We start from the raw sequence: 18,174 nt of genomic DNA, 5'->3' as shown, positions 1-18,174 counted from the left end.
TTGGGTGGGTGTGTGTGTCTGTGCTATTTTTCTGTTTCTTCTTTTGATTGCTGCGTGTCTATTGAACATCGAATGACTGTCCTCTTTCTGCCCCTGACATCCTGCGCTCTCTGTAATTCTCCTCCAATTGTAAAACCATTTCTTCATCGCCTTCTCTAGTCACCTTCTCTTCCCCAATTTAAGCTTTATTCAGGAGTGGAGAAACTCGTTAAGCCCACGCTTATTTCTCTTGGTGATCTCATCTGCTCAGGTGAATTCTTAACAACCTCTTCTGATGAGTCCCTAAATCAGACGCTGAACTGCCCACCTCTTCTCAGGGCCAAACCATACACGGTGCACACAGTTCCTGATCTCTTTCCTCCTGATCTCAATTTCCTTTACTTATTTTTTTTTAAATAAAAGGCAAGCTTGAAAGATTGCAGTTGGGAGTGGAAAATGGGAAGGAGAGGGACAGCTTTTGTCCCGTCTACCGTTCTTCTGGAAATTTTGGTTTTGTTTTGTTTTTAAAGACAAGTAGATGTGGCATAACCAAGGGGTGGCAGAAGTAGTGAGGAGTACTAGAGGAAACTGAATATACATGCTTTCTCCAGTTTTCACGGAAATTCTTTCTTTGGTGTGGTTTTGCAAAATGCTCTTGTCTGCTAATATCCTGCTATATATGTGATAGGTGATTCACAGGGCGGATTATGGGGCAGCTTCATTTAAGAACAGCTGTTTAAGCATGAGAGGTCTGGAGGGTGGCAACATGAGAATGGGCCTTTTCTGCAGTGGCTCCCCATTTGTGGAATGCTCTCCCCAGGAAGGCATACCTGGCACCTTCATTATACTTTAGGCGCCTGGCAAAAGCGTTCCTCTTGAACCAGGCCTCTGGCTGATTGACATCTGATGCCCTTTTAAAATGTGCTGGGGATGGAGGAATTATTGGGTTGTTCTTGTTTTTATTTCTATCACGTATTTTATGCTTCTATATTGCGGTTTTATGCTGTGAACCACCCTGAGACCTGCGTGCATTGGGCGGTATACAAATTTAATAAATAATAATTTGTGGTTCAGTCATGTCCGACTCTTCGTGAACCCATGGACCAGAGCACGCCAGGCACGCCTGTCTTTCACTGCCTCCCGCAGTTTGGTCAGACTCATGTTGGTAGCCTCGAGAACACCGTCCAACCATCTCGTCTTCTGTTGTCCCCTTCTCCTTGTGCCCTCAATCTTTCCCAGCATCGGGGTTTTTTCCAGGGAGTCTTCTCTTCTCATGAGGTGGCCAAAGTATTGGAGCCTCAGCTTCAGGATCAGTCTCTCCAGTGAGCACTCATGGCTCATTTCCTTCAGAATGGATAGGTTTGATCTTCTTGCAGTCCATGGGACTCTCAAGAGTCTCCTCCAGCACCATAATTCAAAAGCATCCATTATTCAGCGATCAGTCTTCTTTATGGTCCAGCTCTCACTTCCATACATTACTACTGGGAAAACCATAGCTTTAACTATATGGACCTTTGTCGGCAAGGTGATGTCTATGCTTTTTAAGATGCTGTCTAGGTTTGTCATTGCTTTTCTCCCAAGAAGCAGGCGTCTTTAATTTCGGGACTGCTGTCACCATCTGCAGTGATCATGGAACCCAAGAAAGTAAAAATAATACTCCTTCCATAAAAGGGACTAGAAATAAATTATTTTATTTTCTTTGAAATGTAAGTTAACTTTGGCCTGCCTGCCTAATAAGGCCCTGCCCATTTGGCCCACCAGGGAGACATGGCCACAAGCCTTGCACCTGATGCCCTATGTGATGTCAGGTGTGGAACAGGTAAAATCGAGGCTGGGCCAAAAAGTCTGCACGCCCCTTTGCAAGGCTCCTTGAAGAGCCTTGCTGATTGTCAGAGACCTGCACAGCCAATGCCGTCCAAATCAGCTGGGATAAACTGCCCTAATCCTCTGGAAACCCCCTAGCATAGCTGGGGGGGGGGGGGGCTGGAGGAAGCGAGTTGCATTCGTGGTGTTTCATTCAGAGCTTTGAATACAAACTGCAACCTTTGGAAAGAAAAGGAAAACAGAGCCTATTTTTCCTTTCCAGAGGAAGGAGTTTGTATTCCAAGCACTGGAGGAAGTCTATTAAATACAAACCACTTTCTCAGCAGAGGAGAAAACATTCCTTTTTCAATAAGCTTTTCCCTGTCTCTAGTGACTTCAAGTTGTGATCGGCCAGTGGGCAATTGCAGGGAGCATGTTGGAAGGAGGTTGCTGTAAACTCCCCCCCCCCTGAACTTTTGAGAGGTGTCAGTCGGGTGTTTGTCAGAGTTGGCCAGGGCTGGAGTTTGAGGAAATAAGGATCTGGCCCTGTGATCGGATCTGTTTCTGCTCAGACTCAACTCAAATGAGCAATTGTCTGGGGGGGGGGTGCACTTGGGTTAAATTGCCCCACCATAAAACAGGTACTGCCGAATTGGGAGCCTCGCAGGCAAAGAGTGACATAAGCTGAACATGCGGCGGATCACAGATGCCTTTTCGGTGACCAGCGCTTGGGTTTTCTCCCGTTTCCTGCAGAAATACCCACACTTCAAACGCCACATGAATTTTGCATGAGATTCTGCATGAGCCAGATGTAGTATTTGATCCAAGGACTGTATAACAACCCAGTTTCATCTGCTTTTAATTCTCCGGCAGGGTAGTCCTGATTTAAATACAGATGAAAAAAAAGTAATCTTAAACGAGGTTAACCATTGAAAGGCAACCCAAGCAGAGCATGGGAAGCTTGTGTATGAATGGGATATTGATGAATTCTTATATTACCAGAAATGGGTTTGGGTGTATATTGACTGAACAAGCATTCTCTTTTAAAAGTTCTCTTCCCTCTTCTTTTCCCTTTGAATTTGCAAACGAATTAAAAAGAAGCGATAAAAAAGACTAGGTAGCTATTCACGTCAGGAGCAGCAGCATCTTTGGGAAGCAGTTAACATAGCCAAAGCACTGATTAAAATAAGTTAGCAACCATTAAACATCTTGGGAAACAAAATGGCCTGGCACCCTCGGATTTGGCACGAGGGGAAGGGAATTCTATAATGGCTTTTAATATAAGCTTTGATCTATTGCAGTGTGTAACTGTTTGCTACTTTTCATTGCTTAACACCAAGGACGTGCTAAGTTATGTCTAGGGACTAGTGTCAAGAATGGCTCACAATAATTTAAATAGAGGGAACAAAATTTTTAAAAAATCCTTCCAGTAGCACCTTAGAGACCAACTAAGTTTATTATTGGTATGAGCTTTCGTGTGCATGTGTGCACATGAAAGCTCATACCAATAACAAACTTAGTTGGTCTCTAAGGTGCTACTGGAAGGGATTTTTAAAATTTCGTTTCAACTGCGGCAGACCAACACAGCTACCTACCTGTTACTTAAATAGAGGGAATAGAAATGGCTCCAAGAAGGTTGTAGCCATTGAGGTGCAATGGAGATGTACGCTGGTTCTTTTACCCTTTTCGGCTCAAAATGTGATTTTTCTTCACCCTCCGGGAATGCTTAGTAGGCTGGAGTCAGGAGGGAAGACATACTGGTGGCAGCGCAGACTGTTGGGAAGGATGCGATGGCAGGAAATTTAATTTTATGCCCTCTAGCTGTCAGTTGTAAGAAGATCTTGTTACATCGCCTCTGAGGAACTGGCCGACCTTGATCTAAGAGCAAGGCATTCTGAGTTGACTGAAGTGTGGAACTGGGACAGGAGGGGAAGGCCAGGGAGAGAGCGCTGGTGCACAGATATAAACAAGAGGTAACCAGGTCAGATGTTTCTGCAGTAGTATGTTGACAGCTACTATATTTCGAGTTTCCTAACACCATATTCTCGGACAGAATGTGCTAGGCTAGTGGCAGTGGAGGCTACAGAGTAGATAGCCTACTGCTTCTATTGTTCTTCGCTGTCTTCGTTATGGCCCTAATTCTTTGGAGCTGTGAATGAGCTTAAGGAGAATATTGGCTACTCATTGTGGTTTTTAGTCTTGCCAGCTTCACTGAGGATCTTGCCAATTCGGCCCCAGCAGACCCAGCACTCTAGGCCTTTTGAAAATGTCGGAGAACCCATCTTTCCTCGCTGGCTTTCCACCTCGCTGGGTTTTTTGGGTGGGTGTGTGTGTGTGTCATATTTTAGTAGTTTTGGGATGGTGCTGATGATTATTACCTGCCCATCGCCAGCAGGTCCTGGGGGATATGTCAGGAGTTTAAAATTCAGAATTATAAATACAGTTGAAACGCAGTACAGACACAGGAATAAGATGGGCCCTGAAGACACACACATCTCGGGTAGTCAAAGAGGTGCCCCTTCAGCATTCGCCGAAAGCTGAAGATGCCAGACACACCTCTATGGGAAGAGAATTCTACAACTCAGGGGCCGCCACAGGGAATGCCCTCTTCATGGCCACCCTTCCCGAACTTCAGAGGGATGTGACTACCCAGAAGACCCCTTCTGTTGACCTTACAACCTGGGAGGCTTTGTAGGGAAGGAGCTGTCCGTTCAGATATTTGATGCCTAAGTCATATTAATTGCTGGCCTGTTAATATTTTATTGTGCCTGTATTGTTAATTGGCTTTTTTTTGGTGAAAGTCACCTTGAACGAGTTTGCTTGTAAGGATGGCGTATAAATATTTTAGATATTTTAGATAAAATAAGTATATTTCAGGCTTAATTGGTTCTTACTACGTTCAGACTAAGCACCTGTATCGAATTCCAACATCTTCAATGTAAGTTGGGGTGGGGTGGGGACTGGATCTGGTTGGTGAGCTGCATCCTGGCCACCCACCTGTCAATACCTTTGCATCACCTTGAGGTCAGGTGATGTGTTTCTTTTGCCAGCGTAGTTTGGAATAAAATGGCTTTGCAGTTGCCTTCAAACCTTCCTTTCGGCAGGGAGCTGCATCTTTATATGCACCACACCTAACATAATACTTGATGTCAGGTGTAGGGCAGGTGACTGTGGCTTCAGGTAAGCAGTCTTATGGACCTAATCAGGGCTGCAGGCTGCAGGATCCCCACCACAGACACAAGTGGGTGACTTTTCATTTGGTCGTTTGCAACTGAATGCTGGATCAGCCTCATTGGAGAAGCATTGTGTTTGAAGCGATAGATAATGGGAATTTTGTTTGAAGCTGTTTTTCCATGAATGCAAATCACCACTTGCTGCTGCAGCTCTTGAGTAGTGAATCTGCATGTGTGGACTTTCTCCCCGAAGGAAGGAGAGGGAAGGGCTTTTGCATATTTCTGTGTACTCAATATGTTCCGATGCTCATGGTGTTGGGTGAACTTCAGACAAGTGTTTGCATGAAGTACGCCTTTGTTTTTCATCTGAGTTGTGTGGGTACAAGACTCTTGTCTTCATGCATGTGTGGATATGTGTTTTCTTTCAGTAATATTTATCAACTGCAACATGGACGCAAGCAAGAAAACAGATCCCCCGGTGTCAGTGGAACTGGTCCAAAAGGCAAATCCTGAACGCAGCCCAGTGCCATCCATTTACGTGCCCGAACAAGGTGGCTACAAGGAGAAATTTGTGAATGCAGTGGAGGACAAATACAAATGCGAAAAGTGCCACCTCATATTGTGCAATCCAAAGCAGACAGAATGTGGGCACCGCTATTGTGAGACCTGTATGAACGCTTTGCTAAGGTTAGTGTTTCTTGGTGTTGTTTCAATGGGGTAAAATGATGTTGAAGGCAAGGTGGTGGCTTCCTAACCTAAATCCTTTCCTGGTCAAGTCCTAGGCGTGAAGTAACTTTGTATGTTGAATATATACGCATAAAGTAAAGAGCAAACACCTGGGCTAGTTTCATACCTAGCAATCCACAAATGAGCTCACCAGTCATTTTTTGAATTGGGTCACAATGGGCGGGTGGGCTCCCCTGTGACCTCACTCTGGACTTCAGAGGCATTCCAGAAAGTAGTGCTCTATGTGACACCAGGAACGAGATTCTGCCCCCCCCCCCCAGTTAGGAGAACCATACATTTTGGTTGACCGTGAAGGCCAACTAAAACTCCTTTGCTCCATAGTTAGTGCTTGATAAATGTTACTGAGAGAGAGAGAGAGAGAGAAAAGACAGACTGGATAGGTCATTCGGTAGACCATTAGACTCTTAATCTTGGGGTTGTGGGTTCAAGCCCCACATTAGGCAAAAAATAAATAAATCCTGCATTGCAGGGGGTTGGACTAGATGACTCTCACGGTCCCTTCCAACACTACAATTCTGTAGCTCTATGACAGACAGATAGTCAGAAAGAATGGGATTATATTTCCCCCAAAGAAAGAGTTATGAAACACCTGAGAGAGGAGCTAATTTTAAACTGCATCTCTTATAAGTTGATGCTGATAACACTACCATAAATTATTTGCCAGTTCGGAAATAGTCCAGAGAAACGAAGGAGTTGACATTTTCATATTTTGCCAGATACATATGAAACATCCACATCACCAGTTACATAGCTATAGAAGAAAACGGGGGTGTGAAGAAGATACCCAGCCCTAGGGCCTTCCTAGTGGCTCTGAGCTTTTGGAATGATGGGCTGTAATATTGTTTCAGGCAGTTGTTAATTGCTCGCTACTGCTGTTAAGCTCATTGCGCAGCATTTAGGCTTCTTGATCCGTCACTGTAAATATGCAGGCATCAGAAACAATTACTGAGTCCTACAGATAAAAAGTGCTGTTATTTCTTCCTGGATATATGTATCATGGAAACATAGGGTTGGAAGGGAACTCAAGGGCCCATCCAGTCTGACCCCCTGCAATGCAGGATATATTAGAGATGAAAGTCATTTGTGTGTGTGTGTGTGTGTGTGTGTGTGTGTGTGTGTGTATTATTTTCGTAGTAGAATGCTGTCATCACGCGCTCTTAACAGCTAATAAGAGGGAGACAAAAAATTAATAATAATTAGATGAGGTAAAGTGAAAGATGTGGGGGGGGGGATGTTCCTGTTATGATGATGATGATGAAGAAGAAGAAGAAGAGGAGGAGGAGGAGGAGTTTGGATTTGATATCCCGCTTTATCACTACCCGAAGGAGTCTCAAAGCGGCTAACATTCTCCTTTCCCTTCCTCCCCCACAACAAACACTCTGTGAGGTGAGTGGGGCTGAGAGACTTCAAAGAAGTGTGACTAGCCCAAGGTCACCCAGCAGCTCCATGTGGAGGAGCGGAGACGCGAACCTGGTTCCCCAGATTACGAGTCTACCGCTCTTAACCACTACACCACACTGGCTCTCAATTTGGGAAGAATGAGATTTGTAACCCAAAGTGCTAAGTTGGTTGGCATCTGCTTCCCTAAGATGTTTAGATATGTGATTGAATGTTAATTGTGTTTTTGTGTTGTACCAAGCAAATGGCCTTCTGAAAATGTGTGTGTGTGTGTGAATGAAATAATAATATGAATTTCAAATAATCTGAAAGCTGCAAAGAATAAATGACTTTGTGGTGTTTCGCTGCTCATGCATTGTTGTTTGCATACCATTACCCCTTTCTATATAATTCTTCTAGAATCATTGTTTGCAGTGATTATGTGGGCTCCACTTCCATTTCCAACTCCCAACTGTTAAAATGAATGGAGAGTGTGCCACTGCATTGGGTTTGGAGCTGTGGGTGGAAAGCGATTCCATTCTCTGTTCTCGTGTACTTGTTAGAATATAACGATTATGCCGTGGAGCCTTTAGCACTCTCTGTCTCTCTCTCTCTGGGTCATCTGAGGATAGAGAGATGAGAACCACTGAAGACAGCCCAGTGAAGATTACTGCTCAGTATGCAGCAGTAGTTTAAAAGAGCAAACACGATGCTTGAGTGCGTTCAATAAGGACTAGGAGACAATAGCACAGTATCAGATGAATGGTATTTGTTCTAACGCAGAACACAAGTTTCCTGCATTATCCTCATCTCAAAGGGACGTAAAATTAGAGATGAAGGAAATGGAGAGAGTCAGTGGAAATCATAGAGGTGGAAGGGACTCTGAGGGTCATCTAGTCCAACCCCCCTGCAACACAGGGATCTCAACTAAAGCATCCATGACAGGTGGCCACCCAACCTCTGCTTGGAAACCTCCAATGAAGGAGAACCCACCACCTTCTGAGGGAGCCCGTTCTGCTGTCTTAAGAGCTCTTACCATCTGAAAGTGCTTCCTGATGTTTACTTGGAATTTGCTTCCTTGTAACTTGGTTCATTGGTTCACCTCCCATCCTCCGGAGCAGGAGAAAACAAGCTTTCTCCATCTTCCATTTGACAGCCCTTTAGATATTTGAAACCGGCTATCACATCTCATCTCAGTCTCCTCTTCTCCAGGTTAAACATACCCAGCTCCTTCAACCGTTCCTCATAAAGGCTTGGTTTCCAGACCCTTGGTTATCTTGGTAGCCCTCCTCTGCACACGTTCCAACTTGTCAATATCCTTCTTAAATTGTGGCACTCAGAACTGGACACCATATTCCAGGTGTGGTCTTGACCAGGTCAGAACAGAGTGGGACTATTCCCTAGATCTGGACACTGTTCTTCTGTTGATGCAGCCTAGAAGAACATTAGCTTGCTTTCTTTTTTGCTGCTGCTGTGGGCCTACTAAGATGTTAGGAAGTGTGTTGCTGTTAGCATGACAGCATTTAAAAAATGAGGATTAAATTGACTAGAGTAATCAAGGGCTGCGATTGAAGTAGCTAATACAGGTGATGCAAGGGCACTGTCCAGAACAGCAGTTGCCGCTGAATTTTGCACAACTGAATTGCCAGCTTTCTACTCATAAATTGAGCAGCAGACAATCTGGGCTGAAACTTTGGCACACATACAGACTGTGCACTGGAGCTTTGGAGAAGAGCAGAGATGTTGGACCTCTTTGGGAGATGCCAGCAGGCGTCCCGAGGAAGTTTTCCCCCAACTGTATCGCTGTGCTGGCACTGTGCATGTCCAGCTGTCAGGGGGGGCATAGTGAGCTCTACGGGAGCGAGGCCCCCCCCCTCCGCACATGAAATGTGTGCACACAGTGTGCGTGAGGGCATCAGCGGCGAAGCAACCTTATCTCCCAGCATTGTTGCTGCCAGTAAGAAAGGAAGCTTTCACTCAGTGTTATGCTCTTAAAGTAATCTTCTTGTTGCATCAAAGCTGACAAATGGTTGTGAATGGAGCATTGCAATAGCATTATGCTTCTTTTGCAAGAGCTTTGGCTCAAGGTTGCAGGTAGACGGTCTTACGGCGCAAGTAGGGTTTTTCTTTTTTTTTAAAAAACTGTTTATAGCTGTGCTTTTAAAAGTTGACTCGGAACAGTAAGCTTGCTACATCATTAATAAAGTTACAGTTTCCCATTTTTAAAACATAGAATTTCAGAGATGGAAGGGGACCCCTTGCAATGCAGGAATATGCAACTGTCCCATGCGGGGATCGAACCTGCAGCCTTGGGGCTATCAGCACCACGCTCTAATCAACTGAGCTGTCCAGGCATTTAATGCCATGAACTTTCGTAATAGCCGTAAATAGTATAACCCAGCCTCCTCCGACCTGGTGCCCTCCAGTTGTTTAGGACTACAACTCCCACCATCCCTGACTGAGAAGCACCGGGGTAAGGAAATCTGGCGCAGCCTCTCTTAGGAAGACCTAACCTTGTTGGTAAAGAGCATGCAGACCTGGTGTTTTTGCTGAGCTGTTCATACAGATTAAACAAAACAAAGCAAAACAAAACGGAATGGGAAATAATAAAATTCTGCTTGAAGGAAAGGTGTTCTGAACATCACAGGGCTGGGTCCAGACTTCTGAGCAGAGCTCTCCTTGTGCTGGATGTAGTGCTGAGTCCTTTTCTTCCCTGTAGCCCCCTGAGATGCTCAGCCCAACTGTGGAGTTGAAAGGGACCCCGAGAGTCATCTAGTCCAACCCCCTGCAATGCAGGAATCTCACCCATGACAGATGGCCATCCAACCTCTGCTTAACAACGTCCAAGGAAGGAAAGGAAGGAGAGTCCACCACCTACCTCGTGGGGGACTGTTTTATGGAACAGCATAGGTGCTTGTGCTGGGGGTTGCAGTGGAAAGGAGGAAACAGTAGAAATTGCCACCCTGCTCCCTTTCACTAGCGGGGAGTCTCTGTTGGATCAGTGTTTCCTTTGCCCTTTCATTCACACAGGAGCAAGTTTTGGATCCAACTTATAAGGTACATTTTGATTTGATTGGTTGTATTCTGTCTGCTTTTTTGCGTGTATGTGTGTCATTTAACCCCTATGACCAGTGCGGTCCCAACCTTTGCCTGTTTTTCTTTTTTCTTTTAAATGTACTGGCCTCTGTTTAAATTTATCGTCAACATATATAAAATGCTACATGTATGCAAACAAAGTTTGGGTGTAAGATCAGTTGTTGTTGTTTTTTCTTTTCTAGCTCTGCAATTCCAAAATGTACAGCATGTCAAGAAACAATAGTGAAAGATAAGGTATAGTTCCATCTCCCCACCCCCTCCCAAAAAACCCCAAAACAAACAAACCACCTTATTGTGCATCTTAAACTGGGTTGCTTTGCTTATCTCAAACAAGAAATTGGCCTTTACCTTCTGCAATGTAAATGCATTTCTAGCTCTCTTTCTCTTGCTCCAGAATTTTTCATGAGTGCAGTTCTTGTATGGGTTGTCCTTTCCAGAAACAGGGCCCACCTGACCCCCAGGAAAGCAGGTAGAGCAGGATTCTTATAGCTGATCTTCTAACTCCTGATAGCAGGCAGCTAATGATGAACTGTCTCCTTAATTGCTCACCATTCACACATAACTGCAGTTCTTCTCTGAGGAATCAGCTGAGGTGTGTGTAGCCAGCAGTCCATGACAGGTGGATAGAGATGTACTTATCTCGCACAAGTTCCATTATAACAAGGCAAGCATGACAAGATAGTTCTGCAGTAGGGAGTTTGCAAACAATACACCACGGGTAGCTAACGTGGTGCCCTCCAGATGCTGTTAGACTGCAAATACCATCAGCCCCAGCCAGCAGAGACGATGGCCAAGCATGATGGGAGTTGTAGCTGCACAGCTTCTGGAGAACCTCACCACATTGGCTACCCCTGCAATTCACCCAAAGAATGTAGGAGCTGGCAGCGTTGAGGATCGTGGGTTGTATTGACAAGAGCGCTGTGGGAAATGTTTCATCAGTGCAATGATTTATCTTCGTGCATCAGAACGTTCTTCACCCCATTCACCCCCTAAACCTATTGTGGAGGTTCCCACAACACTGGACCACAACACTGGAGCAGATTTGGGGGTTGTTGGGGGAATGGGGGGGGGAGAGGAGGAAGTCCCTTTGCACAAGTGGAAATCGTTCTGCTTGTGCAGTTGAATACTGCCTCATGGATGTGGATCTTCCTAAATATACATGCAGGAAAGGGAAGCTGTGGACAGGTTTATAGAGAGTCATGGTCAATTCACCAGGGAAGCAGATAGCTCCCCATGGCAGCATCAGTGCGGTTAAAAACTAGAATTACTCGTCTCTTCACATTTTACTAGTGTGGAATTTGTCCAGTCCCCATGAGGGAAGTAGAGGAAGTTGCATCCAGCGTTGAAAGAGCAGATATTCCCCCCAAGTACAAGTATTGACTCGTCTTCTAGGAAAGCCGGCAGGTGATGCTTGGAAGTGATCATCTGGTGGAGATTTGTCATTAGTCAAAAGTTGGGATGGTTGAGGCTGCCATGAAAACCCTGCTTCTGGTCCTGCTGCACCAGTTAGTGGCTCTGTGTTGACACTCAAGCTGGGCAGGTGCTTGGAAGACAGCTAGGCAGGTGCATCTGCTGAAGGAAAACACGCAGGGGCATGTCCCAGAAGCCCTAGAAGGTTAGATGCTCCCTATGCAGAAAATGTGCAGGTGTGCGTTGTCCCTGATCAGGAGACACATAGCCGTGGTGTAATCTGCTATGATTCGTAAAGACAAGCCCCTCTGCTGCTACTGGGGTGATGCTAATGAATGAGAGGCAGGTAGGAACTCCAGCCTTGACGATATATACAGCCAGGTAGTCAACAGCATGCGGTCTCGAATAATGCTGCATTCTGCAGTCCCAGAGAGGTGCAGTCATGCAGATAGAGGCTAACAAAGGGCTGTGCCGACGTGGGCTGCTGATGAAATCTGGGGGGTGCTGAGGAGCATGCAGACACCGCAGAAGGAGTAGAAGAAAGCCTGCCATGCAAATAAAGCATTCATAGCAGAAGGCTAGGTGTTGTGCTATGGATCACAGACCTATACGCTCCTATACGCAGTACGCTCCAGGATTGAAGCCAGGTTACAAGGCTACAGGTTTTTTGGAGCAAGTCTGCACAGCAGGGGTGGGGAGCAATTTTGGCCCCTAGAGCTGCCTTTGCTCATGGGCAGGCTTCTGGGGACCAGATGCCAGTGGCATGTGGGGCCAGACGCAAAGCTGCATGCAGCTCTTGACGATTGTGCAAAAGCCGGAGGTTTTGTACGCACACATACCTGCCCTCCCATCATGGCAAGCAAGAAGCTTTGTTGACATTTCAGCCAGGCACTCCAGGAAGGCACTAAGCAGGGCTGGTGACAGGTGAGGCCTGGGTGAGACCCCCGAGGACCGGGTGGAGATGCTTGGAGGGCCACCTTTTAAGGTTCCTCTCACCTTACAGCATACACTTTGTGCTAGAACTTGTTGGGAACCGAGATCATTCCGGGAAAAGCAGTTGTGAACCCAGAAAATGTGGTGCTTATGTTGTTGAGTGCATTTCAACCGTATGCGCTTAATGCCAAGGGTTGCCTAGTGCAGGGAGTGTAGGGCACTGGAGCTTTGGCTGGGACTGCCTCTGTAATGAGCACCAAGTCAAAGGCCACAAGGTATTGAAGTAGGTTGGTGGTTCGTGCCCGCCCAGGGACACCATTGTAACTGTCAAGGCCACCTGTACCAAAGAAAATGCCCACATTGAGCCCATAAAATGTAGAGGATGCGAGTTTCCAAGGCTGAGTCCGGGTCCTAGAGCAGCCAGTAATGAGGAAACAGGAGATACTGAAGCTTGAACACTCTTTGTACAGAGAACATGCGATGCTGAGAATAGAGTTGGATATCAGGGGCAAAGGATGTGACTTGCCACTGAAACCGTCATTGCTGAGAAATGCTAGGTACTGAAATTGGAATGTAAGCAGAGAAACTTTGCATTAAAACCCCCAATAACTGAGACTTGAGGTGGGATTCAAACCTGTCAGGACCATAGCTGTCAACCCTCCCTGCTGTTTCCCAATGCTATAATAAGGGAATTTCCCGCAAAAAAGGGAAAGGTTGACAGCTATGGTCAGGACACAGAGAGGGGCTAGATATTGGGACTGGCACTAGGCATGAGTTGCTGCAGAGGAACTGTAGGCACCAGAATACAAGCCAAACATCAAGACTGCCAGTTTAGAGAAACACTCCAGGTACCAAAATCAAAAATTCTTTCCAGTAGCACCTTAGAGACCAACTGAGTTTGTTCTTGCTACCAAGACTTCCAGATCCAAGGGATGCCAGCTGTTTGGGCTTGAACTGGAGCCTGCCAAGAAATGCTCTAGGTACTACAGCTTTAGCTGGATACTGAGACTGTTCATACAAAGGTAATCCTGGTATCCAGACTGGAGCTGGCCACCAAGACTGCAGTAGTGGTATTTGAAACACATGCTGCGTAGGAGAAAGGACTGCTATCGATACCAGCCCTATGCCTCCGTTGCATCGTTGTGTGAATTGGGTAATTTGAAAACCCAACAGGACTGAATCCTTAAAACCAGGTGGTCTATGAATCAGTGTCAAGATCAACAGTCCTTCAGGCTTTATGGTCAACGATCTGTGATCAAGACCAGTGTGGGAACAGAGGTAGGTGGCACAAGGCACACCTCATGTTCCAAAACCATACCCAAGCAAGTTAATACAAGCACCTGGGTCAAACGTTGGACACTTAGGGAGGATAGAACAGTAGCATTGATGTGAGACTGGGCATCAGTCCAGAGAAATGAAGGTGGCTGCTCAAGGGCAATTAATGCCCATAGAGGCACGTAAGCGTGAATACCAACATAATGCAGGAAAATGGTGAAACACAAGGTGAGCCACAGCTCAAGTAGGCCTTGTTGCTCAAGCAAATATCCACTAAGGCAGCAATCCCTCTTGAACTTTGCCATCCCCAGGAGCAGCCAAAGGCCAGTCTGAAATTTTCTTCCCAGAGAAGCTGTAGAGAGATGGCTTGCCACATGGAGCAGTGGTCAACAGTTGTTGACATCATCCAGGAAGACTCCTCCTACTTCCTTATTGGAATGAAGGGCGGGAAGGGAGGTGGGAATCATTGTGTTTACTCTTCTTCAGTGCCTAGTAAAGACAAATCTTAACTGTTGTTTGTGGTTGTTTTCATATTTCTTCACTCCATTGTGGGTTTGGCCACCTGATCCCTTCTCTCATTCTCTGTTCTTTGCTGCTAGTGCAGCTGAGCTGGCCTTGTTGCATTTTTGCTACAGAGCGTTTTTGATGCACACTCTTCACTGCCCCTATTGCGTTTCTCTCTTCCCTGGTCGCTCATGGCAGATTTATATGACCCAGTGTAGGCTTTCGTTTCATCATAAAGCCGATATCCTTTCCCACGGGCCATCTGCCTTATCTTCAGATGTTCTAAACTTGGGTCTGTGTGGTCTGCAGAAAAAAGAGTTGGGTGTTCGCTGGACAACAAGAAGCATAGTGTGTTCTGCCACCTGTGACGGGGTAGACACTGGTTCTCTCCAGGTGTCATCAGCCTAAGCCTCAACTCCAACCTATGTTGGGAGGGATATGTAGAGGTGACCATATCAGTGACCTGTGATCTCACTTTGTCTGTGCATACCACAATAAACCTGTGGGCATCATATTGGTCAGAAGGAATGAATGCTCATTGACTTCACTCAGGTTCTCTTGGCTCCATGGAGCCTAGAAAACTGTCTGGGTGATTCAAAATCAGTTAATTTTATTTATTTATTATTGTACCACCCTTCACCCTAAAATATCAGGGCGGTCCGCAGATTAAAATACAAGATAAAAGCAAGTTTACTGGTGTATGTAGTCTAGCCTTCCCAATCTGGTGCCCTGCAGATGTTGATAAACTCCCATCAGCCCCAGCCAGCAATGACCATTGGTCAGGGATGATGGGAATTATAGTCCCTTTGGAAGGGTGCCAATTGGGGAAGGCTGATGTGGTCCGTGGTCTGCCACTTCTTTATCTCCGCAGAAGGTTAGGTGAGGAATAAGTTGGTCAAATAACTTAATAGATCACTTCAGAACCTTCTTCCCCAATTTTTGTGACATTGTGGCTGTTCAGTGTCTTCAGTCTAAGAGGCTTCTTCATGGCTGGGCTTTTTAAAGGATAAAGCTGTACCAGCTGAGGATCTGAAAGGTTACCTACAGAGGATATTCAGTAGCAATCTTCTGATTTAATTCAGAATGTCCAATCATGTTCTCCCCTTCGATTCATTGGGATGCCAGCTAAAAAATTTTTGTGGCTCCTCATTCACGTTGCTTTGCAAAACCAAGAGCAAACCTGCTTGTGTCCTAGCTTTTTGTACTCATACGCCTGCTAATTAAAAAAAGGGCAAACGGTTTGAGCAGAGAAACGAGTGTTCTGAAAGTGTAGACAACCTTCAGACCTGTATTCATAGCACAGAAGAAGAACATGATATAAATAAATAAATAAATAAAAAGAGCTCTTTCCCAGGCTACATCGGACATCGCAGCAACACTGTTGTCTTGCTGTGCATGCAGAAATCAGGATGTTTTCGTTGTGCTGATTGATAGCCTGTCGGCACGGGGTGACATCAACAGCACCCGCGCCCAAAACTGGTGTTAGCCGATATTGTTCTCGAGAAATTGTTCTGAAAACAATTTTCCTCATTTCATGCAAATCTCTGTGTCTCTTTATATAGCTGTTAAAAAGCTGGCCTTTTAGCGAGCCACTTAAAATCATGTAGCTGAGCTGCAATAGTGTGAAGACTTGGACCACTGTGATAACCATCTGTTAAATGTCTCTTAATTCTAGATATTTAAAGATAATTGCTGTCGGAGGGAGCTTCTCGCCCTTCAGATATTCTGCAGGAATGAAAATAAAGGTTGCAGAGAACAATTGACCTTGGGACAGTTGCTTGTAAGTAGTTGGAATATCTTGCAATTACTCCCCACCCCACCCCCCAGTTTACAGAATGGCATGGTCTATGTTCTGTGGTCAACTAACTAAAGTGGGAGAAATGAAAAAGGAAGTTGCATTCAAGAATGGCTCCCCATTGCATCTTGTTTATTTCTCCTTAATAAGGCAGGGTTGCTACCCAACCTTAAGCCATGGTTTGATATTGGCTCAAGCCATGGTCAGTCAATAGACTTACAGATCCCAGCCTGTTAGGGAGCAGCAAACCACAGTCCTGGGTTTGGATGCGATGGGAAGCCAGTTTTTAACTGCAGCTGCTTGTTTTGCTTCCTGGCTTACGCACAGAAAGGGGGTGATTTGACAGCATGTGCAAGCGTGCTGTCCATCCAAAACAAACCATGACGTGCCAGAAACCTAGGCTTGTTGTGGTGTGCAAACGTGTCCACCCTGTTAACCAAAACGGGGGAACGGGTGTTGGAAAGCAGAGCAGCTAATGACCTCTAGACTTCGAAACCTCGAATACCATTCCCTGTTGAAAACATTAAGGGTGGATTTTGAGATCTCAAAAAGCAGACCAAGCACCTTCAATCTGATATTTCTCTTGCTTTTCCCAACACTTACTCCCACCTCCTCTCCTGGTCCAGGCCCTCATTCAGGTCACACTCCAGTCACTGTTTGTGACCTATCGGATCAGAACCAGAGCACCAGAATAAAGTGACTATCTGCCAGGGGGTGTTGTAAACCAACTCCTAATTGCAATGTGAGAAAAGGTGCTGGTTATCCAAGCATAGTTGGCAGAAGCTCCATTTTCATCTGCATCTATTGGAATTGCTTTTTTGACTTTTCGATTGTTTTAACGCTTGTATGTTTACCATCCTGGGCTCCCTTGGGAGGAAAGGTGGGGCATTTAAATGTGTGCGAAAAGGAAGTGTTTGTAACAGTGGGTAGAGGAGGCAAGATGTTTGGAACTCTGCTGTTAGGATTTGTGTGGTCACGAAAGATGTCAGGTACCGATATTTTGCTTTTTTTGAACAAAGTTGGGAAACCTCCTTACCTTTTCTAGTTGCCACTTTGTTAAGTTTTAGGAGTTAGCCTCAAAGGTATGAACCACGAATTCTGCAAAAAGGCGTATTTAAGGCTTTTCTGGGTGGCAACTGCAGGTGTGTAGGTAGCCAGGTGTCTTGAGATTTTTCCAGCTTTGTGCTGGTTAATTATATTTGCACTTAAACTGAAACAAGGGAAAGGGTTGATTTTGAGAAAGAGTGGTGCTGTCTCTCTTTAAATTAACTTGGTAAGATTCACCTGTTAATGGCTAAAGTGAGAAAATGTGAAACCCCCAAAAGTGTACATGACCACCTGGTACATGTTTGCTTCAGACCCACCTGAGAAATGACTGTCTGTTTGAAGAGCTTCCATGCCCTCGTGCTGATTGTAAGGAGAAAATACTGCGAAGAGACTTGCCAGACCACGTAGAGAAGACCTGTAAATATCGGGAAACAACGTGTAAATACTGTAAAAACCAAGTCCCAATGATTATGATACAGGTGAGTATTGCTTTTCACTAAAATTGTTCATTGCTGAAAGTTGTCATTGCTTTTTCAACTTCTGTATAGCAGAAACTTTAAAAAAAAGAAACAAAATAGAAAATTCTTTCCAGTAGCACCTTAGAGACCAACTGAGTTTGTTCTTGGTATGAGCTTTCGTGTGCATGCACACTTCTTCAGATGGCAGACCAACACGGCTACCCACATGTAACTTTAAAAAAGGTGTTTTTTTAACAGTAGGGAGGGAGGCATTTGGACCCACAAATGGTGCTGTAGCATAGAGTCTGTGAACTCTGCTTAGAATCTAATCTGATCTGATCCACAATGAATGGGACACTGTGCCCAGTGCAGGAGGACACCTCCTCTCTTTACTGGAGAAACATTTTAAGCTGATCAAAAGGAGATCTGCTCTTAATTAACAGCTGCTGGCTTGGAGGCCTCTTCATTTGTCACAAGATAAACCCATCCATATTTTTATCATATCAGACAGCCTTCCAGTGACATTCTGAAAATGAAAAGAAAGCAAACAATTCTCTCTGCCCTTTCGGAACGAAGA

The 18,174-nt window shown here is 45.3% G+C and overlaps 1 protein-coding gene across 3 annotated transcripts in view; it reads left to right on the top strand.

Moving 5' to 3' along the window:
* The window catches only part of TRAF3 (TNF receptor associated factor 3), an 80,439-nt gene that overhangs the window by 34,894 nt on the left and 27,371 nt on the right, over nt 1-18,174 (top strand). For all 3 annotated transcript variants that reach the window (XM_033139276.1, XM_033139285.1, XM_033139269.1), the window contains 4 exons: nt 5,384-5,642; nt 10,358-10,409; nt 15,973-16,077; nt 17,451-17,618. In XM_033139276.1, coding sequence (XP_032995167.1) covers nt 5,404-5,642; nt 10,358-10,409; nt 15,973-16,077; nt 17,451-17,618 — 564 coding nt within the window. In that variant the 5' untranslated portion in view covers nt 5,384-5,403. The remainder of the gene's footprint in view (nt 1-5,383; nt 5,643-10,357; nt 10,410-15,972; nt 16,078-17,450; nt 17,619-18,174) is intronic.

The sequence above is a fragment of the Lacerta agilis genome, chromosome 1 (assembly GCF_009819535.1).
Source record: "Lacerta agilis isolate rLacAgi1 chromosome 1, rLacAgi1.pri, whole genome shotgun sequence".
NCBI classification, from domain to species: domain Eukaryota; kingdom Metazoa; phylum Chordata; class Lepidosauria; order Squamata; family Lacertidae; genus Lacerta; species Lacerta agilis.
Note: the sequence above shows the minus strand (reverse complement) of the source record. Positions and strands in the feature narration are given on the sequence as shown.